The following is a 27,576-nucleotide window of genomic DNA, read 5'->3' as shown; positions in this document are numbered from 1 at the left end:
GTGGTAATTGGATTACAGTTACTTTGTTGAAATAAATGGATTACATGGTGGTATTTTCCTGTTTTTACATTTTGGGCTAAATCCCCCTTTTCTTTTTAGTTTTTTTTCCCCCCCATAATTCCACTCATTGCCGGACACTAAACCAGGTCTAAACCAGGTCTAAAACCAGTTCTAAACCAGGTCTAAACCAGATCTAAACCAGGTCTAAAACCCGGTCTAAACTAGGTCTAAACCAGGACTAAACCAGGACTAAAACCATGTCTAAACCAGGTCTAAAACCAGGTCTAAACCAGGTCTAAACCAGGTCTAAACCAGGACTAAACCAGGACTAAAACCAGGTCTAAACCAGATCTAAACCAGGTCTAAACTAGGTCTAAACTAGATCTAAACCAGGTCTAAACCAGGTCTAAACCAGGACTAAACCAGGACTAAAACCAGGTCTAAACCAGATCTAAACCAGGTCTAAACTAGGTCTAAACTAGATCTAAACCAGGACTAAACCAGGACTAAAACCATGTCTAAACCAGGTCTAAACCAGGTCTAAACCAGGTCTAAACTAGATCTAAACCAGGACTAAACCAGAACTAAAACCAGGACTAAACCAGGACTAAAACCAGGTCTAAACAAGGTCTAAAACCAGGTATAAACCAGGTATAAACCAGGTCTAAACTAGGTCTAAACTAGGTCTAAACCAGGACTAAACCAGGACTAATACCAGGTGTAAACCAGAACTAAACCAGAACTAAAACCAGGTCTAAACCAGGTCTAAACCAGGTCTAAAACCAGGTCTAAACCAGGACTAAAACCAGGTCTAAAACCAGGTTTAAACCAGGTCTAAAACAGGATTTAACAGGACTAAACCATGCTGCATGGAAGTGTCTCCTCCTCTTCTATCAATAATATTTTTAATACTGTTAAGAAAAGTCTGGGCTTTTTATTGTCTTTTAGCGGACAAAACATCGTTATGTTATGATTTCCTCGTCTTTGCTTCTCTACAGCAAATCAAGTAATCCAAAGTATTCAGATTACGTTACTCACTTTAAGTAATTTAATGGATTACCTTACAAACTACATTTTGGGGTATGTAATCTGTAATCTGTAGGGGAATACATTTTAAAAGTCACCTTCCCAATGCTGAGACAGGGAGAGTGCACAATTTACATTAACATTAACAGGGGAGAGGCATTGTACCAGGTTGTAGTACCAGTGCTAATTTCCACCTTTAGTCCCTGGGCGGGTTAATTGATTTTATTTAATTGACCTTAGTTATCAGCTATTCTTCCTGGAGACCCATGTAGCATGTTTCTTCTGTAGTTAATCGACTAATGGTAGCATAGACTGTATATAAATCGACATAGTTAACCTGCGAGCCGCCGCATTGCTCACTTCTAAATAGGAACTGAGCATGGGCAAGATTCTGCTCCATCAACTGTGGCTCCAGTTCACTTGTATTAAAAAAACACTGCTCCCCTCTCTGTAACTACCGCAGTGAGTCTTGTCATTTTGGTCTTTGTATTAATCTGTTCTAAAATACTACATAAAAGAGTTACTTCATACACAAAGATAATAGTTTTAAGTAGAGCTCATGGGCTGTTGAATGCCATCTTGAAAAAATGTGTTTTTAGGAGAGTTTTAAAGTGAGGCAGGGAGGAGCAAGATCTCAGGTGAAGAGGCCAAAGCTTGGGATCAACAACAGAGAAACCTCGGCCTCCTCTGGTTTTGAGGCGGGATGGTGGGACGGACAGTAGGTTGAGAGTGTTTGACCTGAGAGACCGAGGTGCACTGTGCAGGGGGTTAAAAGATCAGTGATGCACTGTGGCGTGAGTGAGTTAAGTGATTTAAAAACAAATAATACAACCTTCAACAACCTTCCCATGCAGGTGTTTCCGGCTCCGACTTACACTGGAATATTGTCGCCCCTTTCTCTGTAACTGCTGCTGTGATCCTTGTTATTTTATTCTTAAAATGTTCGTATTAACCCGTTCTGGTGTTTTTAAAAAAAAAATCATATTCATAACATAGAGCTTGGCTACAAATTCGCTGAGCGTCGTGAGCTTCGTTTGCAGCCCTGAACGCTATGGGTGACGTCACACTCACTTAGTCCACTTTTTTATACAGTCTAAAGTCAACCAAACTTTGTATAAGTCGACTAATCATTGTGTTTAGATGATGAGGATTTACATGAAACAGAAAGGAGAAGTTACTGAGTGAGTTACCTGAAGATTTTGTATTTTTTGTTATTTACATGTTAAAAAAGCAGATTTAAAAACCTGATTCAGAAGTGAGATACAGATACATTGACATACAGTTTTGAGAGCTTTTGCCCCCTTTTTAGTCGACGAACTGATCAGCAGGACATGTCTTTAATCCAAGAATTTCATCTACAGCCCTAGTATTTTGTAACTGTTTTTGAGTTTTTACTATGTTATGATTTTCAGTGATAAAAAACAGACTTGAAGTTTTGGTTTTGTTTAAGTCACAAATGTACCACGTGTGTTTGCACGTCTCTGTGCAAGTAACTTCTCTGAATTAATTCTGATTATTTGTCATGTATTAGTTCCATCTGTCCGGGACTTAATTGTATGGAGGATTTTTTTTTGTTTTTTTTGTTTCAAGTTGTCAATGATAGCATTATAGAGGTGCAGTAGCCTTGTAATTATGATGACCAAAAAAAAGAGAATAAAATTCATCAACTCTGGACGTGGTGGGGCCAGCTAAACATTTGCCAATAGATAACGACACGCCTCGTTATCTGTTAGCTGACAGGCTATCAATCAATCTCCCTACGTTTCTAGCGTAACTGACCTGCCTGCGCGCCGCCGGTACGTGGTTTACGTACGCCTGTCACGCAGTCCACAGACGCAAGACGCACAGACGCTGTTTACTCCACCAACGCAACAGTTCTTAGCGGCTTTTTTTGACCTATATCTTCCTCGCAGTTAGCACAAAGTTTGTTGCAATGGCAGACAAGAATCCAGGAGCAGTTAGCCGCAAAAGAAAGTCCGTTTTTGAGGTCGCTGAAAGAAGAAGACAAGGGGAAAAGCAGCGAAGCCAAACTAAGGTGATTCTTGTAGATTCATTCCAGCGATGGCGCGACTGAAGCAGACGCAGGGTCTAAAGACTGACGCATTGGTCGCCAAATTACTCCTGGACAGGTAACTTCTGCTTATTATGAAAACGTACTTTATTTCCAAGAGCTAGTCAAACGTTTTTCAGGACACGAAAGCGATATCCTATGTCTGAAAACGTAATTTTCAAGGCAAAGAAAGAGTCCGCTTGCTGCTGCGTGTTGTAGCTAGTTCATTCGCACTGAATCTCCGCGCAACCTTCTCTGCTCCCCTTTCCTACTCCTGTCCCCGCTGCCCGTTCCGCTCTTCCCCCTTCTCCTCACTTCTACGGGCACGGAATCTCCGCGCACCGCTCCCCTCTCCTCTCTCCTCTCCTCTCTCCCTGCTCCGCTCTTCTCCCTGCTCCTCACTTCTCGTCCGCGAACGAAATGTCCGCACACCCGCTCCCCCCGCTCCTCACTTCTCCGCCTTGCCTAACCAACACTGTAGTTAGTTGTTTACAAGTCATGTGCAGCTCACCGGCTGTAAACAAACCTGTTTCTGGCGTAGTGAGGAGGCGGGAGAAGGCGTTTCTACGTAGGGAGCTGTAGGGGAGGGGGGGTGGTTTCACGCATGCGCAACATTTGAAAAAGGACAAACAGTCGCTGGATTTCTCGTTCCTTGGAAAATCCTCTATACAACCTTCACTAAATGTTTGTTTTATATTGCCATTTTGTGCAGCATCTTGTTACTAAAATGTGCTTGGATAAATAAACTTGGATCGAATCATTTCAGCCTTGTTCTTAATATCTTCATGGTTTCATCACTAAAGAACCTAGAGCTTATATTAATATCAATGCTGGACGCTTTTTAGCCTCATTTAAACTGGTTCAGTCCCTCATGTTTACAGCAGAGGGGGTGTACTGTATGCTTTTCAGTGGACTGTAATGGAAGTTGGAGCTCTGGAAATAGCTGTGTACTGGGGTTGTGCACCTGAAGTTAAATACAGAAAGCAGACCTTTACAGTGAGAACAGATTCTACACATTTAAAAAACATAAAATAAAAAATAATATGGGAACTTAACCATATGGGTGAATGAAACCAACCAGCATTTGATCAGAAACAACATTACAAACTGTTTAATCATGTTTAATAATATTGTGCATCTCCTCCACAGTGTCTTGTACCCACCGTATACAAAGAGGATGTACTCTGCGCGGGCACTGCCCAGGTCATTGCTGGCCTCACAGCGGTACGTGCCGTTGTCCGTCTTGTTAAGCGTAGTGAAGGTGAGCTCTGTGCCCTCCACGATCATCCGATCGACGTCCGGAAGGTCTCCGCCGTCTTTGGACCACAAGATTGGCTCTGGGCTGGGAACGCAAAACATCGTCACAACTAGAAAGATCACAAAGGACTACAGCGAGTTGTTACAGGGTCATTAGTCAATTTTTGGAAAATGTCTGTCAGCTCTGAAACAATACAGAAACATTAATGAGACATGAAACAAGGTGTTTTTATATCTGCTATATTTTGAATGTAGGTTTGATTTAGTTGAATTATTTAGCACGATACAGGTCCAGGTCCAGACCAAACTCCAGAGGGAGTGTGCATCTGTGTTTCAGAGGGGTTAAAGGTTGCAGTACAGGCCTGGCATAATATACACATTATCTTGGAATGAGCTACACCAGGCCGTGTTAGAATCATGGCACGTGGCAGAGGGCGGGTCAACTACAAGCTAATTATTGTAAAATATATAAATATACTATTGTAATGTATTACTACCTCTACGCTACCCTAGCCAGCCTGGTGCCACGTAGTGGCTCCGCTCAATTTCATTTCTCTCCACCAACTAGGTCAGGAATCGGAATACACTAGACGGTTTGCAAGAACCCTGGACGCTGTAGACCGCACACCGGCCAATCAGCGAAGAGCTGAACCAACCCGAGTTGTGATAGCAAACTGCATATGCTATCCTCCTTTGGACTTCCTTTGTCAAATAAAAACTTTGCATTTTTTATTGCACCTTTAATTTGCAAGTTCACCTCGCAGAAATGACAATGATCATTGACAGACCTGTTCACTCTCTGCTTTGTTTGCTGTTGTGCCGACAATTACACAACACCACTGAGTGTTCCAGCGCATTACATACATCACAATCAAATAGCAGCAATTGGTTAAATAAAAAGCTCCCATCTACCATCAAGTGAACGAATCCTAATGCTGCAAGATCAGACGGTTTCCATGAAGTGAAACCGGCTGATGAATCAGGCTAACTCTACCCTACTCTGCAGCATGTTTGGCAGGCAATTCCTGTTGTCAGAACAGCAATTCAATATTGTCATATTATGTCACTTTTTAAAATTATGATATATATATATATATATATTTATGTATATTTTGCTGAAATTAGGCCACATTTTTGGCTTTGCAACATGAAATTATGACAATTTTATTGTGCAACAGGATACCAGGTCAGTCCAGTGGTTATTTAGGGGGTCCCAGCCTGAAAGGTTTGGAGACCCATGTCCTAAAGGGATTTATCACATGACAGATGCACTGTATTTACCAGATAACCTTTTTAAACCTTATTTTATGTGCTGTCAATCACTCTGGTGATTTCTGTCATTTTTCGCAATCTGGGATTTTTTTTTCTCAGAATGACTTACAAAAACAGAAAGTGTCTTTAAAACCAATAATATAACCCCCTTTAAAACAGAAGATGGCAGTGTGACTGGTGTAGAAAATCTCCCATGACACAGTGACAGTGTGCATATCTTACATGGGGTTCCCTCTGTTCACACACTCCAGTTTGAAGTACTGTCCTTCCTGTGGAATTATCAGCGAGTTTCTGATCTCCAACTGCGGCGCATCTGCAAAAAGGACAAACAATGGAACGATATGAGAGCGGCTTTAAACCCAGCCCAGACAAAGACTCGGGTAGTTAGCTCTTTCCCCAGCGGGCATCTCTTAGCTCCGGCCCAGATCCCTGTGTTCTGCCTTTCTAATCCCTTACCTGCCCACTAATGCTGCACTAATCCTGCTCAAATGCTAACCAAAGCCCAGCGCACACAGAGGTAATCTGGGCTCGTGTTTCCTCTCCTCGCTGCTGATCCGGGACTGGGCGGAGTGAAAGTCAATGCTTGTGTGTGTGTGTGTCAGTTAAGGGTGTCACAATATCCAATTTTAGTCAGGCTTGTTGTGAGAGGAAACATTGCGTGATAAAATCTGTTAACTTTTTACCATAGAAAAGGAGTTGGAGGGCAGATAAAAGTCCTGCATTGCGCAAAATTGACTCTTGAGAGCTTTAAGTCGTGTTAAAATGTTGTTACCTCCTCAAAAACAGACCTGGAGTTGTGTTTTGTTTCATTCACACATGTTTAAGGGACCAGATTTTCAAAAAAAAAACAGCTGGAACATTCCTGGGTTGCTTGGTAATAATAAAATTGTGAAACGAGTGAGTAATTAAGGAAAACTGTTATGCACTCAGCACTAATGTGAGTCAGTATAGTCACATTTTTTTGTGTTTTTGTCATTTTTAAGGAGCTTTTCTGTATTTTACCTAAACAAACGACAATTTATGCGTTGTTTTATGGTTGGCAGGGATCAGATTGGTCAAAAATAGAGACACCTGGGACATTTCTTGTATTATTCTTGAATGAATGATGCTCTGTAAAGCTTCTTTGTGACAAATGTCTGTGAAAAAACGCTAGATAAATAAAAAACCTACTTACTTACTTACTAAAACTGGGACAAATCACTGGTTTTGGATAAATCTGCTGGGACAGGGGACGCAGGGCTCAAAACTGGGACTGTCCAGGGTAAAGAGACGCCTGGTGACCCTAGTCCAGGGGTCTTCAACCTGTAGTTCTCCACCCCCTCTCAAGTAGCTCGCCAAGGGGATTTCTGAATTACACATATTATCCTGAATAACTCAAATTTGATTAATTAAATGCATATTATTAATCTATCATTTTGATGCCTGATTTTGTGCACTCATAAATTAATAATGGTTTATGTTTTATCTAACTGTACCCCATCTAAGTCTCACCATGGCTCTTATGTATTCTTTATTTCCTGCAACTGCTCTCTGGAATTTTCATTTTGTACATGTAGCTCACCTGAGGAAAAAGGTTGGAGACTCCTGCCCTAGTCTGTCTGCATCTTCAAGGCTCAAAAATGGTCTTTTCCTGCACCTTGTGATGTCAAGTCGTGATACTTTTCAAGGTAACAGCTACCCTTTCACCTTTAGTTCTGTAGAGATTGGCAATTCCAGAACTGAAATCATCCAAATGATTCTAGTGAAGGTGTATGGAGTTTAAAAACACAGTGGAGCACTTCCTGTATTACCACATGACACTATAAGGTCGAACAGAGAGTTTTCTGTTAAAGAGAAGAAATCATCTCAAATATGTAGGGTTTGTGTGTTATGAAACAAAACACAACACCAGGTATGTTTTTGATGATGAAACACACAAATACAACACTCAAAATCAAAGCAATCCATCACGACAAGTAGAAAAGTTCCACGTTGCATCTTTAAAACACAAACCAAACCTGTTAAACCATATTTTCCCAACTGCATAATGGCCAAAATGATGTACATATAGAGTATTTGTTTGGTTGCAGTGGTAGTTTTGGTCAGAAATTGTATTGGCGACTCACAGTGGACCTCCAGAACCTCCGTGGTCATGTACGGGTTGGACAGGGACACATGCTCCACGCTGCAGGTGTAGGCCACAGAATCATCTCGCCGGTCCACCTGGAACTGCAGGCTGCTCCTCACCGTGAACGACCTCCCTGTGGCGTTCACCTCTTTGGAGCCTGTGGGTACAAACACGGTGGATATGGATTAGAAGAAGCTCACGTACGCCTGGGATCATGGGGAGTTGGGAATAATACCAGCGTCTATGGGCCCTGGGGAGGTTGTTTCCTGGTCAGTGGCAAGTCGAAACCTGATTTTTACACTCTTAAAAACTTGAAAAACTGAATAAATTCATTTGAAATTATTATTATTATTCATTATGTGCATGCTAATAATTCACTGATTAGTTTAGAAGCCATTTCACAACTCTTAAGAGACCAGAGTTTTGGTCCAGTGGTACAGCTAACAGCAACTAGCATGCAAAGGCGCACTTCCAGATTCTTGGACAATAAAATTTTCTCCGTAATTAGATGCAGACAGTACACAGCGGACTTTCACTCATTCATGACAGACACAAGTTTAGATTTAGAAACTTTAGATTCACAACTTCACCATATCTTTTTCTTTATTTTGTTTTATTTGAATGATTCAGCCATTTTTGTGCCTCATAACGATAAAAAAAAAAAAATTAAGTTTGTATAATGTCGATTAGTGTTAAATAGTCTATTAATGAGGCAGAGAGAGAGAAAATTGAAGAGAAATGATCCCAAATGCTTTTTGTTTAATACTGTTCATGTTTAATGTTAATTGACTGCTTAGAAATGTGGAGTGAAGAAAATTAAATCACAAACTAAAGTTAAATCAATAGTTTTTGCGTGTATTACATTGTCATGAGTGATTTCACTGCTATGTATCTGCTCACAGGTCGGAGCACATTGTATTTTAACTATTTTATTTCACATCATTTTAATAATTTAAACTTATATGTACAGAGCTTTACAGAAGTATGAATGGAACATCTCCAGGGACACTTTTGATGGATATAAGGCTACGTTTATATGATGACGGTCTGAACAGAAGACAAAAAAGTGGTGTCGCATCTTCACTTTTTATTCCGTGTTTAGACGAGTGTTTTTGGGAAGAAATCTGTGTGCATACGGTGATGCAAAAATGTGTAGAATACGACTGGATATATTTGTACTTAAAGCAACAAGGCAAGGCAAGTTTATTTGTATAGCACAATTTGTACACAAAGTAATTCAAAGTGCTTTACAGAATAAGAAATACATTAAAATCATAATAAAAACAAATCAAAACATAAATAATCATGAAGATTAAAATTAAAAAAGAGAGACATAAATTGGAGAGAAGAGTGCGGAATGAAAACCTTTCAGTTATATGCACAGTTAAACAGAAATGTTTTGAGTCTGGATTTAAACAGCGTCACAGAAGAGTCTGTCTCACATGTTCAGACTGTTCCAGGTTTTAGCTGCATGAACCTGAAACGCTGACTCCCCTTGTTTAGTCCTGACTCTGGGCACCAGCAGGAGGCCGGTCCCTGAGCTCCTCAGAGTGCGAGATGGTTCATATGACACTAACATGTCACAGATGGACTTTGGTGCTCGGCCATGGAGACACTTGTACAAGCAGAGCTGCTTTAAAGTCTATTCTCTGAGGCACAGGAGCCAGTGCAGAGACCTGAGCACAGGACTTATGTGCTCGTACTTCCTAGTTCGAGTAAGGACCCGAGCTGCAGCGTTCTGGATGTTCTGCAGCGTCTCACAGCTCGTTTTGAGAGACCAGTGAGCAGAACATTACAGTATCTAACCTACTGGAGACAAACGCATGGATAAGTTTATAACAAGGGCATTTTTGGACACACGGAAGTTTTCACGCCACACATTTTCATCAGCTACTCCTTCCACAAAGTTGTCCCACCATCGACTGGTTCTCCAGGTCTCGTCCATACCTGTCTGGCTCACCTGTGATGAACTGCTGCATCCAGAATTTGACAGAGATGATTGCAGATCCTTCTCTGTTCACTAATAGTATCTCTGCATATTCTGTACATTTGTTGGGATGCCTCCTGTAAGTTTATTAGGTCTAACACAACGAAATGATCTGACATGTTTGTTTCTGTGTTCTGTACGTATGTGACGTAAACATGTACGCGACATGAATAGATCTGACCCGAGTTTTGCATCTTGGGCAGTGCAGACGGAAACGCTACAGCGGAGTGTATTCAACTTTTCCACTCTGGACGGTGGTTTCAGCTTTTTGCATTTTTAAGCCCCAAAAACGCCGTCACCGTCTAAATGAAAGGCACTTCTGATAAAATATTTTGTCATTTTTACACAAAAGCGTTCTCGTATAAACAGGCCCCAAGAAGGTAAAAAATAAACTAGTCTAGAGTTAAAACAAAATCTACAATGTGTATTCCCTTTAAAATCACGCCCATGCCAAGTTAGGGTCACTAATGTTTAATCAGAGTGGTTTTAAAGTAAATTATTGTCTACGATTTCATGTAATGCCAACAAAACTCGAAAAGTGACTCAGTGGTGTCAGTCATTATCGTTAATTCACCACTGCCAATAACGAAGGCGAAAACAACACACAGCAGCCCATAAAAAAGCATGGGGCGACTGGAGAAGATGCTCAAATACTGCAGTTTGATCAATGTAAAACAACCGCTGAGTGAAGGAGTGTAAATATAAAGCAGCACTGTAACTCCATCTGAAGTCAGACTGATCACAAAAGCGAGAAAAAAACTTTGCAAAGCTGCTCAAGTAAGACTGCCACTGTGTATCCTCCTCACAGCAGGTCCTCACGGGGAACTTTGGAAGTGTATTCTTATATTCCAGCAGTAGAGATTTGAAACACTGAAGGTTTACTCAACTGTGACACTTTTAGCGGGATCTGTGCGGTAAATTAAAGCAGCTGGTTGTAACTGTTGATCTGCAGAACGTACTGGAATTATGGATCGATAAACATCTTTTAAAAAATTTAATTAGACAAATTATGATACACAAATTAAACTAAAACTAAACTAAAACAGGACTAAAATAGGAGTAAACCAGGACTAAACTAGGACTAAAACAGGACGAAAACAGGACTAAAACAGGATTAAACCAGGACTGAACTAGGACTAAAACAGGAGTAAACTAGGAATAAACCAGAACTAAACCAGGACTGAACTAGGACTAAAACAGGAAGAAAACAGGACTAAAACAGGATTAAACCAGGACTGAACTAGGACTAAAAACAGGACTAAAACAAGACTAAAACAGGAGTAAACTAGGACTAAACCAGGACTGAACTAGGACTAAAACAGGACAAAAACAGGACTAAAACAGGACTAAAACAGGACTAAAACAGGACTAAACCAGGACTAAACCAGGACTGAACTAGGACTAAAACAGGACTAAAACAAGACTAAAACAGGAGTAAACTAGGACTAAACCAGGACTGAACCAGGACTGAACTAGGACTAAAACAGGACTAAACCAGGACTGAACTAGGACTAAAACAGGACTAAAACAGGAATAAACCAGGACTGAACTAGGACTAAAACAGGACTAAAACAGGCATAAACCAGGACTGAACTAGGATTAAAACAGGACTAAACCAGGACTAACCAGGGACTAACCCAGGACTAAACCAGAACGGAACCAGGACTCACTGTCAGGATGGGCTCGTGCTTTGCAGACACCCTGCTCCACGGGCTTGGGGTTCTCTCTCTTAAGTCCAAGATTAGTTCTGGTTTAGACCTGGTTTAGACCTGGTTTAGTCCTGGTTTAGTCCTGGTTTAGTCTTGACCCGCCCGTGTGTAATCACTACCCGCCCGCATACCCGCCTGTAAAATTCCAAAATGTTAAAACCTGCACATTTCAGCAACTTTTTGCCCGTACCCGACCCGGTGCAGGACTCTTCCACAGCTGCGTAACTTCTCCCTTCCTTCTGCGTGTCCAGAAGCCCAACTTTTTTTTTAGCATAGTACGCAAATTAATAGACAATTTATCAAAGAAAAGGAAAAAAGAAAGAATACAATGACATCTAAAGAGTTAAGACAAAATCTAGGGGACAAAATCTCAAAGGAAGTCACCGTACTTGTGTTTTGTAGCTTAAGTGTAAATAGAGCTCGTTCAGGAAAGCCGAATATACTGTAGATCTGTATGATGGCCTGCGTCATCCTCTTTAACCTCGTGTTGCTTCCGGATGTTTTTGTCTATTGTCATGTGCAATTTGAAGTCATTTGTGGCATTATTTGTGGAGAATTTGATGAGTTGAGAGAAGCTGGGCATTACTTTACATTGACAATTTCCTCTTCGTAAATGTGGCGACTGGCGTTGAAAAGAAAGTCACTTCAAAAACGTCACTCCGTCGTGTGATTGTGGCTCTATAATATTCAACTTTTTAAAGGGGATTGGAGGATGGGAATAAAATACTGATCAGAGCGTTGCTGCCGTCCCTGTGTGAGCTGACGATCTTGACCCTTCTACTGTTCTTATCCCTTCTTCCTCCACGAAGCACTGACCAATTTTGATTTGATTTGTTTTTACTTCAAGTTTGGGCCAAAAGAGAAATAATAATCATGTATACTCCATATACATTCTAAACAACAGAAAAGCACATTTCTCAAAAAATAAAAACTTATATTAACCCACCTGTATCCCATCAGGAAGCCCTCCTAATTCAGTCGACTTTAATTTAGAATAAATTTTTGTTTTTCTTTTTTTTTGTAAAACTGCATAAAAAACATAGAGAATTTGATTTATGTATTTATTTTGAGCAAGTGAGAAATTTACATTCTTTTATAATAGAACATGTAACATTAATGAAATCATAGCAAAAATAACAACAACGAAAAAAAAAAAAAAAAAAGGCCCAAAAAGGAGTGGGAAGAAGAAAATTTATTTAATCCCACCCCCGTCTTTTAATCTAACACAATCGAATTTTTCAGACATTTTACATTAAACTACATGAACTATAGAAGTGTGGACAAAGAGTCACTCTTATACATTGGTAACATAACTGTATTGCAATACACTGTTCCCTCAATTATCCTGGGGTTATGTTCTAAAAATAACCCATGATAAGTAGGGTAGTAGTAGAAGTAGTCAGCTTTATTTTTTATAATTATTATATCTGTTTTAAGTCTGTAAAAGCCCTCACCACACACTCAGACAGGACAGTTACAATCCTTTTTGCATCCTTCTTAAAACTTATTGCTGCTGTCGTCCTTATGTTATTTTCCTCCTTCTTGATGTACCGAACGGAAGATTAATATATTATGCAATGGAGCCCTACAGCACAGAGTCCTGCATGGGTCCATTTTTGGAGACCTGCATCCACGCAGTACAGAACCGCACCCGCCCGTTAACCCGAGATTATATCAAACTTTTGCGCTGCATACGCCATGGACTGAACCAAGACTAAACCAGAACTGAACCAGGAGAACTAAACCAGGACTGAACCAGAAATGAACCAGGACTCACTGTCGGGACGGGCTCGGTGTTCTGGTGTAGTCCTGGTGTAGTCCTGGTTTAGTCCTGACCCACCTTCCAGCAACTATTTGCCCATACCCGTCGGGTACCTAACCTGGTGCAGGACTCTGCTACAGCTGCGTAACTTCTATCTTCTTTCAGCCTGTCCAGAAGTCCAGCTTTTTGTGCGATGGTTAGCATTTTCCTCTGTCTTTTGGGTGCGGCCGCAGGGGTCTTTGTCGGTGCAGAACGTTTCGTCAACCTCACAATCACTTCAGAATCACACTGCTTGAGATCAACGTTATGTAAATTTGTCAGGCTGAACACATTCTGCACTGTACAGGAGACACGGCACGGAGGAGATTGATTGGCGATGGTCTACAGTCCCTTATCCAATCAGGACGCATGGGGGAGGAACACAATGCATGATCATATGCTGTCAAAAAAAAAAAAAAAAAAAAAGCATGCAAAATTGCACACAAAAAAATCTGCAAAACAGCGAGACCACGAAAGGTGAACCGCGTTATTGTCAGGGATGACTGTAATACATAAGGATACCAACAATGGTAAGGAAAATTAAAGATACCTGACAAAGATGAATCCAAAACAACAACAAAATTTTTTATGTATTTTTAAATGGGCCTGTGGAAGAATTCATGTTTTTAAAATGTCACATCATATTTTCATAGTAGTGAACTCAACAGTACAGTTCTAGACTCTAGAGATGAGCACTTAACAAAAACACTGCATTTTAAAATGTACAGCCCCAAACTTTCTCTCTCTCCAAAACTTTTCACCATTCGAATAGTTCCCCAACTTCAAAACTGAACTTGCTGTTGCTCTGATATGCTTGTTTTTCTAATATTTCTCTTAGCTCACACAGAACACGGTGTGTGGATGTCCTCATCCCTTGGCTCCTTGGTTGCGAATTTGACTTTCAGATTTTCTCCCTTCCCAAGTTTTCGTGTTTGGGATCCGTACAAACGCCACCTCACGTCAGACTGTTTAGTTCTTGATATTTCTCCTGGATGTTGGGCGGTGTTTTGACATTGACAGTTGGGATGTTGTTGTTGTTGTTTTTGGTGCTGGTTCCTTTGAGGCAGGCTGGCAGTGCGGAGGAGACCCGGGTGGAGTGAAGCGCGCGGGGGGAGCGTGGACTCGGTTGGCTGGGTGAGCTGGCTCCTCCAGGACCTGCCCTCACACATCCAAACACCTCCTCCAAACATCACGGAGAGATACAGACGTGCCCTCACTACTTTCTCCCGCTTTAGAACTCATTAGTCCAGTTCAATGGACGGGTGCTGGAAAGCTTAGCAATTGTAGAAGCACCTGTCTTCACTCTTAAAGCCTTAAGGCCTGTTATGCAAAATGGACTTTTTAGAGCTTTTAAACATGTCATAGTGGTTTTCCCTCAACATTTAATGTGATTTGTCAATATTTGCAAACTCTTTAATCTTCATCAATTCAAATCTTTAAAGATCATCGATTAATATTTTCAAGATGTCATATTACAGATCAACTAAGCCAACCTCTCTGTACTTACTTTGTTTTGCAATTTTATTTCTTAATCGGTGATACACTTAGGACAGACTTGGGCACTGTCCAACTCAGGGGACACATACAGACCTTTGGTTGACTCTGACCGACCTGTTTAAGCTCATTTGGAATTACAAAATAAACATATTTTATAATTTGACCTCATGCATGGACTAAAGCTGCATTGATTTTATTTCAGAGGTGTTTTTTTAAATGACATTTTTTGTAAGGCAAACTCACTTTTTCATTGCTCATCATAACATAAACTCTTACCAGTCTGACCAGCTCGTCGAAACAATGATATTTACTGCTTTTTATAAAGAAATATAATTAATAGTATGCAGAACTGAGTTAAACATTTTGGCCCGGCCCTCCACAATATTTTCTGTCCATCCCAGACTTAGGTTATTGTTAAATTGCAGTGCTAACTTGTTTTTTTGTTTACTATTGTGTGTATGGTTCTAAACATTCCACCATTAGAGATACACGTAGAACACCCCCAGCATGAAGTCACTGCAAAGTATCCACACTACTCCATTAGCTAAAGCATGTGGAGACTGCAACCTGAAGTGACCCAAATCCGATTTTATCTCCCCTATGCGACCTGTATCTGATCTTTTAATGACAGTCTGAACGACACAGATCCGATTTTTTTCAAATGCGACCCAGACCACTTGGATATGTGCTCCTAAAACTGATACATATCCGATCTTTTGACATGCGACTTCAGTCTGAACGGCCAGGTACACGCAAGGCTCGGAGTCTAGTCAATGGAGGGAAAGCGAGGTTTATTTGGGGGATCACTGTATTCAGGCCAAATTGGAAGGGCTCTTATCGGAACTGGGCCTTTTTTTGAAATGATTGTCAAATAAATGTCTGAGCATGGCTACAGGTGGTCCTGGCTCTAATGTCAACAAAAAATAAAGATCCCGCGAACCAAATACAAGGAGGCTAAAAACTCGAGGTGGCCAAGGACATGTAACCTGTCCATTTTACCAAGAACTGGACCGTATTTTAGGAATCAAGCCCAACATTTCGGCAACTTCCATAAACTCTGAGCACGTTCGCTGCATTTGACTTCATCATGTCTATTAATGCACATGCGGGACACTTTTAGGGCATTTAAAGTTCACACTGGAGATCACATACAAGTCGCATTTAATTGGAAATGTGAATAACCTCGCAAAAAATTGGATTCCACAAAAAAATCTGAATTGATCATTAAGCCCTGCAGTCTGAACGTGGCCTAAGTTGGATTGGATTGAGTATTTTGAAGGTGGAAAAGCTCTTATGAAAATAGGAGCTCAAATAATTTTTACATTCCTATTGGCGTGTAAACCTGCAAACCACAATAGTCCGAGCACCTTTCTTCTAATCTATTGCATTGTCCTCCATATTGAACCATCACTTGTCATTCCGTGTTGCCGTCCACGTTTCTCGATCCGTGCATTCAGTAGTAGCATCACAACTCTCCACAAGGTTAGCCCCCTGACAAACAAACTCGCAGAATTACTAGACAATGACCTTACCAAACTTTCCCCCCTTCTCCATCCTCTCCCTGCACTCCGGATCCATCGCAAACATGAGCAGATCGATGGCGCTGGCATTAGCCATTCATTCCAGCGCCGCACTGGGGAATACAGGCGCAGATTGTGGGGGAGTTGCTCTGTTTACATCCCTTATATATATGATCTATAACATAACACATCTGGGTTATTTGTGCTCCAAGCTCTTTACGCTCGGTACCTGCCATGAAATTGAACTTTATGTGATTGATACAAGTTGCAGGTAATGAATAATGATAGTGAAAACAAGAAGTGAAGTCATTTTAACGCTATTGATCTTAGCTTTTCTTTAAGTTCTTCTTGTTTGTTTCAAATAATTAACAAATAACTAACATAAATGAAAGTTCTATAGATAATCAAAACTAGTACCAAAACTAGAGACCATTTAGAGCAGGTATTGATAATAAAAAAATCACGTTCACAGGACAGAAATGAACCTATTCTGAAAACTTTTTAATGATTTTCAGCTGTATCACAACAAGTATAAGGCAAGGCAAGTTTATTTGTACAGCACAATTCATACACAAAGTAATTCAAAGTGCTTTACAGAATAAGAAATACATTAAAATCATAATAAAAACAAATCAAAACATAAATAATCATGAAGATTAAAATTAAAAAAGAGAGACATAAATTGAGAGAAGAGTGCGGAATGAAAACTTTCAGTTATATGCACAGTTAAACAGAAATGTTTTGAGCCTGGATTTAAACAGCGTCACAGAAGAGTCTGTCTCACATGTTCAGACTGTTCCAGGTTTTAGCTGCATGAACCTGAAACTCTGACTCCCCTTGTTTAGTCGTGACTCTGGGCACCAGCAGGAGGCCGGTCCCTGAGGTCCTCAGAGTGTGAGATGTTCATATGACACTAACATGTCACAGATGGACTTTGGTGCTCGGCCATGGAGACACTTGTACAAGCAGAGCTGCTTTAAAGTCTCTGAGGCACAGGAGCCAGTGCAGAGACCTGAGCACAGGACTTATGTGCTCGTACTTCCTAGTTCGAGTAAGGACCTGATCTGCAGCGTTCTGGATGTTCTGCAGCGTCTCACAGCTCGTTTTGAGAGACCAGTGAGCAGAACATTACAGTAGTCTAACCTACTGGAGACAAACGCATGGATAAGTTTCTCCAAGTCTGATTTATACAGTAAACCTTAGATTTTTGCTATGTTTTTTAGATGGTAAAAGGCTGCAGATGTTATTGATTTGATGTGGCTGTTAAAGTTCAAGTCTGAGTCCATTATTACCCCGAGATTTCTTGCCTGATTTGAAGGTTTTAGAGAGAGACTGGAGGTGATTGCTGACACTGTCCCTTTGTTTTTATGGACCAAACACTATGACTTCAGTCTTGTCAAAGTTTAGCTGGAGAAAGTTGTTTTGCATCCACACACTGATCTGTTGGATGCAATGACCAAGTGAGTCCACTGGTCCATAGTCTCCTGCTGCCAGAGAGACGTAGATCTGAGTGTCATCTGCATAATTGTGGTAGGACACATTATTGCTGCTTATAAGAGCACATAGACTAGCATAGATCTGACCTGTAACTTGGTCTGGTTTGGTCTCCCTGAAGGTAGAAAGGATTAATACCAGACTGTGAAACATTCCAGATAAAGCTATAACATCTCCATGGAGAAAAACACTTGATGGACCCTCTGCCAGAAAAGTTACACAATGCACCTTTAAATTTCACTTCATGGAAACCGTCTGATCTCGCAGCATTAGAATTCGTTCGCTTGACAGCAGGCGGGTAATTTTTTTATTTAATCAATCGCTGCTGTTTGGTCATGACGTATGTAATGCTCCAAATCCCGCAGGAAGAAGGGCAATAACGTCTTTCCACTTGATAAAATTCACCAAACATTCTCTTTGTTCCGGCTTTAAATCCTCGATCTCGGGAATTGTTGCCAACACAGAATATATGTCTTCGTCTACATCCATCTCGACCGCTTCGTTTACTGTTGTGAATCCGTGTATCATTTGTTTTTCAATATAAAACCAAAAATAAGAAAATGAAAAAGCAGATAATGATTTGTTTTTTCAGGTTTTGATTTTGTGTTTAAGTGAATAATGGAAAAAACGGATAACGGCCGTTTCCCACTTCCGTGACTTAAACTGACGGACTTTTGTTCTGCATATGGACTGAACCAGGACTAAACCGTTGTGGTCCCAGTCAGCTCCTGGTCTCTGTCCCAGTCTGGTCCCAGTCTCAGTCCCGGTCTCAGTCCTGGTCTCAGTCCTGGTCTCAAGTCCTGGTCCTGTTCCCAGTCTCAGTCCCGGTCTCAGTCCTGGTCTCAGTCCTGGTCTCAGTCCTGGTCCTGTTCCCAGTCTCAGTCCCGGTCTCAGTCCTGGTCTCAGTCCTGGTCCTGTTCCTAGTCTCAGTCCCGGTCTCAGTCCTGGTCTCAGTCCTGTTCCAGTCCTCAGTCTGGTCTCAGTCCTGGTCCTGTTTCCAGTCTCAGTCCTGGTCCTGTTCCCAGTCTCAGTCCCGGTCTCAGTCTGGTCTCAGTTCTGGTCTCAGTCCTGGTCTCAGTCCTGGTCCTGTTCCCAGTCTCAGTCCCGGTCTCAGTTCTGGTCTCAGTCCTGGTCCTGTTTCCAGTCTCAGTCCTGGTCCGGTTCCTGTCGGACCTGGTTCAGTCCTGATTCAGTCTGTATGCGGCGCAAAAATCCAGCATCACAGTTTAAGGCACGAAAACAGAAAACGGCCGTTATCCGTTTTTTCCATTATTCATTTAAACACAAAATCAAAAACTTAAAAAACAAATCTTTATCCGTTTTTTCATTTTGGTTTTGGAGAAAAATAATAAAGAAAAGTTGTTTTTTGGTTTTCTTGTTTGGTTTGATATTGAAAAAAAGAATGAATGAATGATACACGGATTGTTGTGCTGTACCACAAAAGGGACCCAGACAGGCGCTTGAGTTTGACGTCATGGCTTCACAGCTCTTCACTCATTGGCCTGTGCACGGTCTACAACTTCTGGGGTTCTTGCAAACCGTCTAGTGTATTCTGATTACTGACATAGTCGCTGGAGAGAAATTAAATTGAGCGGAGGCACTAGGGGACACCAACCTGACTACCTTTAAATACCCCGGGTTTCTTTAAAGCTCCAGTATACACCTGACTCCAAATGCAGCAGGACACACCAGAGACGATTTCTGGCGATGATTATAATTTCCACCTGCCTGTCAGTCTCCTCTGTATTGTGACACCGGCTGACAGTTGCATTTTGAGGTCTGCGTCGTCTCCACATCTATTCTAAAACGTTAGCGAAAACAAATCATCAGAGCATGAAACAAGGCTGACATGTTTTGCTATTACACCTGCTGTCTGGATGCGCTCTTTGTTACCCAGAAATCCGCGGGGGTCCGGGTGACTGACAGGCGACACTGGCGGCGATGATACCACTCGTAAGACCCCGTGGCAGGAACATCGCGCTGCATATAGGTCCCCTTTAATGCCACGTGTAAAGCTGCTCCGGTGTGGCCCTTGGATCCCGCTCTCCCTGATTGACAGCGCTCCACTCTGCTACTTTGACATGGAAATGGGGTTTTTAAAGCAGGGCCCTCCAGTGTGGCCTTTGTTCCGTACCTGTCTTTGAGATGAGGAGTCGAGAGTGTTTGCCCAAGTGTGGTGTAATAAATAAAGCCAAAAAACTAATAAAAGCTCCTCTTCGCTTTACTTCAGACTGGGGTTTATGAAAATACATCAGTGGCATATTAAGAACGGTGAATAAAAGGAAGTAAAGGGGAATTTGGGTCAAATGTTGTTTCTCTATGAAGACTTAGAACAAACAATATAAAAAAGTTATGTATTCAATTCAGAATGTCTAGCACAAAGTTTTTATGCCGATCCCAAGACTGCATAATGGAGTGGGCGGGGATGTCTGCGTCTGGAAGTTCTTATCTTTGATTTTATTCCAACTTAAGATTCAAAGTTGCTCGGTTTTATTGCGTTGCTGTGAATGTCCCACAGTAGGGCATTAAACTGTAGCTCCAGAGACCACATTAAGTTACAGGTTATGTCCGTAGTGTTACCATACTAAAATTTTACACTTTATTTCAATACTAAGGAGCAGACTCAACGCCACAATGATAATGTTTTTTATTCTTTATTTTTAGCAATCGATACTGGTATCGGGTATCGGCCCCATACTTCCTTAATATACTCGTACTTGTTAAACATTTGTTACTACCACACACCAATGCCACTATTACGTGACACACTACGCAGTATCCAGGTTAGGTTATGTCAGGTTGGGTTGCTTTATTCATACCCGCAGTTAAATTTGGTTTGCAGATTTGAGAGTCAGGTCCCACATTTCATATTTCATTCATCCACATTATGTACAATAAACACACAGTTGCAAAATAAAGTGTTACAGTGCTCCAGTGCAGAATGGTTTGTTCCATAAAACAGGTTTCAGTAACCCGAATAAGCCAGTATCACTATAGTTGGGATATTCCAATAGTAACCGGGTATCCCGAATACTGCAACATAAAAGTTGAGTGTGCATGCGTCCAAAAGACAAACAAATACCCCTGAGGTCAAGTTCTCCTTCCTTCTCCTTACTGCTGACCTGTGAGAGCTGCTTCATGAGGTCAACGATAAAGACCAAGGGGAAGGAAGGAGCAGTGACCAGCGGCAGGAACGACAGTCAAAACTACAACTCCCACAAAACAGACTACAACAAGCGCACGATCTCCACTACTGTGTGAGTCTTACGAGAATTATTTACACCTTTCAGTCTTTTCATCATAACGGTAGCCAGCATAAATAAAGTAACTGTGTTAAATAAAGAGCACACGTATGACCTGCACACGTATAATCTCTGAAAAGTTTAACATGAACCATCTCCAACGCGATATACGCACAGAACAGACTCACCATTAGAAGAACATCCCTCTGTCACAGAAAAAACACTCATATTCCACTGAGTCATGTCCTTTAGTCCGACAGAAGCTGACAGCATTAGCGCACAAAGAGCAAGCTGTTTAATAGTTTATGCAAATTAGTCATGTGGTTTTAAGTTTCGGTTCTGTAGAATGTAAACAAATCAGTGTAAAGCTGCATTAAACACATTGTAATATCATGGTTGTGTATTTTTCCTGGTTTATTAAATATATATTTTTTGGGCTTGCACATTTGTAAGATTATGTGAAGAAACTGGGATACTCCATTTGATCATGTACACAGAAATATGAGTGTCCTGGTTTCTCAGCGTGCATGTAAACAGCATATCCCGAATACTACTATAACCGGGATATGGCTAAGAACCGGGGTACCGATGTGTATGTAAACGCAGAGTATGTTCATGGGGGTGGGGGTTAAAGTATCGGTATCAGCACTCAGTATCAGCAAGTACAGAAATGATTATACTCGTACACGTTTCGGTTTTCCAAAAAAGTGTATCGGTGCATCCTTAGTTCTAACAGGGCTCAGGAGAGATCACTAAATTACTCAAACATGCAGGGATGACATGGTAAAAGCAGGCATGTTTTTGATGAGGAAACAGTGTTAGAACATGGTCGAAAGCAATCAAATCTGTCTCCGGTGATGATGATGATGACAACTAAAGCGCTCACAATTGAACATTTGAAGAACTAAAATTATTTTGCTGCCAGTGTCTTCACACCAATCAATTCTACTGCAGTGCGATTTGTGGCTATTGTTTCTAATTATCAGCACTAAGCTAACACCCCCAAATCACTGTGCTTTGGTAATGCCGAATAGAATCACACATTATTATCAAATGTTATTTTAGAAAGATGTTACAAGCTAATATTCCATAAATTATTACAAACGTTTTTTTTTTTACAAATGTGAAGCGATGGAAATACTGTTTTTATTTTCTGTGGCCATGAGGAGAACAACGACCAGAACTGCAATTTTATCAGAAAATGTCATTCAAAAGACATGACCTCCAGTATTTTCTAAATAATAAAATGTTAATAATAGGAGTATTTAGTAGTTTTAGTTTTAGTCGGTCATTTTGCAGCACTACAAAACAAAACAAAAAAAGCATAGACTACAAAACCATGGATCATGACAGAAAGGGTTTTGGCTGAAACCTTTTTAAACAAAAGCAAGGCATCGTATGAACAGAAAGTTTGTGTTTACAATTTCAGTTACGACTTACTGTCAATACAAGAGACAAAATATAATTTAAACCAAATTTAATGCATAATTCATTCATTCCAGAGCTCTATAACTTACAAAACATAACGCTTACTCTTTTTTTACTTTTTTACTATTTTGTTAAAGGCTTCTACAGTGTCAGACTTTTTAAAAATCATCACTCAGATCGTTCCATACACTAACCCCTCTAACAGAAATACAATCACTTTTTTTTTTTTAGTTCTTATCTTTATTTTTTAAAGATGTCAGTTTTGTTTTCGTTTATGGTCGTACAAACCAACAGCAGTGACAAAGAAGGGACAAAATTCATCGTCCGTGATCGCATCAAAACAAAAGGCAATGTTAAAGAAAAGCATGTGCTCAGTCAATAGTCGTGGTTTATTTGTGAAGACAACAGATCTAGTCTTTTAGATATTTCTGTAAGATTTGATTTTTATATTGTTTGTTGAAGTGCACCAAATTAGTACAAGCTTTGATATGGACATCTAAACTATTCCATAAGTCTACTCCACGTCTGCAAACACACATGCTTTTGAGAGTGGTTTGAGATCATTTTTGTTCTTTTTTAATTCATTTGACCTTTTTCCGGTAGTGGTTCGGCCATCTGAATCATAAGAGGTTATTCTTTTGCCGGAAATATCCCACACTACTATGCAAAACCTAATGAAAACCTGCCGAGCCACGTGGTCCACAGCCAGAGGAGAGTGTCGTATTCCAAGATGCAGAACCTCAATTGGTCAATCATCTTTCTCCTATAACACCATAAGCCTCTGGAACAGCCTCCCACATGAAATTATATGACACACAAATTATGAAATGTTTGCACGCCTGACCAAACAGCGGCTTTTAACCAAACACACCAGTACACATCCATCTGGCCTGTATGAATGCAACAATATGAAGTGTAAATATGTAAATACTGTATGCATGTGGTGACTGAGACTGAATGGAACAATAGTTTTACTTATTGATTGACTGGATGAATGACTGCATCTATTTACATTGTATTGTATTTTATTGGAATGTACACCATTTATGACATCAACCTGTCCAGAGACTGAAGGTGGAAATTTGCAATTTTGCTATAACCAGCACAAACATATGACTTCTTTGTGTAGGTCAATGTTTTTATGTGCATTGTCCCTGATAAATAAACAAATAAACTAAATAAACTAAAGTACTTCTCATGTATGTTGCATTTTTTCTATTATGGATGTTTTTTTGTTTTTTTTTACTGCTGTTGCCTTTCCATAGATCTGACCTGTAAGTTGGCCTGTTGGTGTCACCATGTTGGCTTGTCTCCATGGAGATAGATGAGTTTAATGGCAGACTCCGAAACATCTCAGGAAAGACGTGGGACAGTACTGGAATTTTTTGTCCCAATTAATCATTTTAAGTTTAATATTTGATGAGCATATCCCAATAATCAATAATCAGAATGGCTGACAGTTTCAAGTTTAAAATGTTATGGATATTAATAATTACAATTTGATTATTATGAATAAGTTTAAATATTTAAAGGTACAGTATGTAAGTTTCTGGAGGTGGCACATTTTATGCCATAATGTGAAATATTATAGTTACATCTCCGTGGAAACAAATAAGGCTGAATAAGAGCAAGGTTTGTGGAGATGCAAGCCCACTCAAAGTAAGGACGTTGTTTTTGTTTGTTTGTTTCTTTTTGGTGCAATAAATACAAGCCAGAATAGTACAAAGTGCAGATGTAGAAAGTTGGAAGGGAGTCACAAGTTTTACTGTCTGCTCTCTGTGACTTTACAACCAAATGAAAACCAAAATAAAACCAAAAAGAACCTCCAAAAACATGACTTTAAGGAATTATTATAGAAATGCACTTTGTAAAGACAAGAACAAAAGAAGACAACAGTCGTCACAATCTGGTGGTATAACATTGAGTATCAAATATTGTTTTATTAAGGTAAAATATTACTACACTAAGAGTAAACTTTTTTCAAATGGCACCTTTCTGTTTTTGCAAATGAACTCTTCTAAGGCTACATTCACTCTGTAGCCTGAAGTGACCCAAATCCGATTTTTTGACCCCTATGTGACCTGTATCTGATCTTTTAATGACAGTCTGAACGACACAGATCTGATTTTTTATGTGGTCCTGAAACCGATACATATCCGATCTTTTGACATGCGACTTCAGTCTGAACAGCCAAAGCGCATTCATCTGAACTACACATTATCAACAAGCCACAAACGTCACTATTCTGCACTGAAGTAGGCGAAAATTGTTAATGAACTCCATGTCACTGAAGCGAAGCACATCACCACTCACCACTCTTGGCTACATCTCCACATCCACATGTTCCTTTCAACAGACTGTCCCACAAAACACCACGGCCAAAAACCTCGTCCTTCTCCTTCTCAATCTCCTCCTTAAAACAAGTAAGTTTGTCATGTTCTGGTTCCGATACAAGAGGAACTTCAAAATCTCCAGGTGCTCAATGCTCGCCTCCATGTTTGGACAACTTCTGTAAACACAGAGCACGCTCGTTGCGGTTGACATCGTCGTGTCCTCCAGTGTGCATGCGGGACACTTTTGGGCCGTTTCACACTGGAGATCACATACAAGTCGCATTTAATTGGAAATGTGAACGACCTCGCAAAAACATTCACAAAAAAAATCCGAACTGAGCGTTAAGCCCTGCAGTCTGAACGTAGCCTAAGAAAAAACATTACATAGTGCCTCTTTCATGTATGTACACTGTATACAGCATGCGACTCCCTTGGGTGCACAAAGGCAAAGTGATTAGCGCTCAGCTGGTTGAGGGTTTAATTCCCATGTTAATTTATAGAGCTGTTCATAGAGTAGCTGAATGAGAGATGAGAGCGTGTGAGAATGACTGTCTCTGTGCATCTTTGTTCTCCCTATAGAAAAACCTGCCCTCTGCGTTTGACCTGTCGCTCAAAGCCACTAAGTCAGGAGCCGTGGGAGACCGCAGTGCAGCAGCCTGGTCCCTTGATCCTCAGAACTCACAAACCATGCACAAAAAGGCGACTTGTGTGTCCTCTAGCTGCAGGTTTAATGCACTGGCACCCCGCAGGATCGGTTGTCATTGTAATACCAAAACTGTAAACCCCTTTTGTTTATATTAATAGGACAAAATATAATAAAACTGGAATCAAAATGGTCCAATATGAGGAAAAAAATCTCTAGAAATGGGATTAAAATAGCCAAGAAAAATGTAAACACAAAAATAACATTAAAGAGTGTCCAATAGAAACTGTTTTCTGCCAAAGACATGCGCTCCATCCATTTTGATTGGCCCAAACTTTGCCAAAGAGTGTAGTGAGTCAAGATGGTTGACTGCTCTTAGCGTCTGTGTTCGAAACAATTGAAAAAGCCGCTCTAAGTGTAGTTATTTCTCAAATAAATGGCAAATTACGCATGCTTGGTTGGTTGGTACTTGAAAGGTTTAATTCACTCAAAATGTATAAATACAAATGTAAAAAACACCATGGAAATGCAGGAAGTGATGTGGCTCTGTGCCCTGGACCTGACACGAGTTGTTTTCATGACTGGCACCAGGAAAGTCATGGGGCCGTTGCACTTTTTTTTGTTTGTTTTGAGGGCAATATGGATATTTTTAGTTTATTTACAGACTTGATCTTTTGCACTTTTGTAGCTAAGGCCCCAAATTAAATTATATGTCCAAAAAGTTGTTTATACATGTTGCTTGTGTGTGTTTTGTGAAAGAGAGTGAATTTTATTTTCCGTTTTGTTTGTTTGTTTGTCTCTTTGTTTCTTCTGTTTATTACTAGGCTGATTCTTCAGCCGGTTTCACTTCTTTTAACCAATTATTTAACCACTCGCTTCTATTTGGTCGTGATGTATGTAATGCGCCAAATCCCGTAGGAAGAAGGGCAATAACGTCTTCCCCCTTGATAAAATTCACCAAACATTCTCTTTGTTCTGGCTTTAAATCCTCGATCTCGGTAATCGTTGCCAACACAGAATGTCTGTCTTCGTCTACATCCATCTCGACCGCTTTGTTTACTGTTGTGCTGTATCACAAAGGGACCCAGACAGGTGCTTAAATTTGACATCATGGCTTCACAGCTCTTTGCTGACTGGCTGGAGCACGGTCTACAACTTCCAGGGTTTTTGTGAACCCTCTAGTGTATTCCAATTCCTGACCTAGTCGCTGGAGAGAAATGAAATTGAGCAGTAGGTGGTGCCAGCCTGACTATTTTATTACAGCCATATGACACAACTACAGCATACAGATTGTGAAATAACAGGTTGTACTGGAAAAAAAGGATGTACAACACTTGTAAAAGGGGGAGTTTAAATAGCAAAATAGCAAAATAAAAAAAAAAAAATCGAGGCAAGGACAAACGTACTAAAATTGCCCTTAGGTCCTGAAATCGCCCTTAGTGTTTATGTACACTGGTGTATGAGTGTGTGTGTGAATGGGTGAGTGGTTCCTTGATGTAAAGTGCTTTGAGTGCCTTGAAAGTGGAAAAGCACTGTATAAAAATGTGACTATTTACCATTTACCAAATCTGACCTCCAAGGACGACTATAACACAGCGCAAGTTGCGAAGAAAGAAGTGAAGAAAAAGTTGAAGTTTTGAGCTTGGCCTTAAAACTCTATCAGGCCGAATGTAACGCTGGTGTGTGTGTGTGTGTGTGTGTGTGTGGGGAGATGGACAGCTGCTGTAGTGATACTGCGAGTGGGCCCCGCGCTCGGCCTTTCAGGGTGCTACGTGCCCCTCATCTCAACAAGGAAGCTTCATATCCAGGCCCTTGTGCTATCAATCATGTCTGCGCGCGCACGGCCTCCCCCAAAGCTCTCTGGTGCAAATCCTCAATAAAAAGCAACTGTCACCGAAGCAGTCTCCTCCGCAGGCCACAGAACAGCTCCAGCCCCTCGCACAGCTCAGACAAACAGCCCAGTCCCCGACTCAGGGTCTGTGTCTGTCCAATAACGCGGAGACAGGAGCCAGAAAAGAACAAAGTGTGGATGGAGAAAGTTGGAAAGGAGTCACGAGTTTTTACTGTCTGCTATATGTGGCTTGTTTCAAAATATCTACTTGTTTTTAAGGTGAAGCCACAGACTGTATATAGAAATGGACATCGCTGCTACCTTCCAAATAAGAAGCTCCATCGACTCCAGTTCACTTCGTATTGAAAAATGTCGCCTT

General features: G+C 40.7%; 1 protein-coding gene across 1 annotated transcript in view; it reads right to left on the bottom strand.

Annotated features, from left to right (window-relative positions):
- cadm2b (cell adhesion molecule 2b) overlaps positions 1-27,576 on the bottom strand; it is a 122,053-nt gene that overhangs the window by 20,777 nt on the left and 73,700 nt on the right. Inside the window, exons 6-8 of the mRNA XM_055166706.1 lie at positions 7,711-7,869; positions 5,828-5,918; positions 4,240-4,418 (exon numbers count right to left, since the gene is read on the bottom strand). Coding sequence (XP_055022681.1) covers positions 4,240-4,418; positions 5,828-5,918; positions 7,711-7,869 — 429 coding nt within the window. The remainder of the gene's footprint in view (positions 1-4,239; positions 4,419-5,827; positions 5,919-7,710; positions 7,870-27,576) is intronic.

This window comes from Boleophthalmus pectinirostris, unplaced genomic scaffold (assembly GCF_026225935.1).
Source record: "Boleophthalmus pectinirostris isolate CB_2022bp ecotype Guang Dong unplaced genomic scaffold, ASM2622593v1 HiC_scaffold_9, whole genome shotgun sequence".
Classification (NCBI taxonomy): Eukaryota; Metazoa; Chordata; class Actinopteri; order Gobiiformes; family Gobiidae; genus Boleophthalmus; species Boleophthalmus pectinirostris.
The sequence above is the reverse complement of the archived record's forward strand: the minus strand, read 5'-3'. Positions and strand labels throughout refer to the sequence as shown.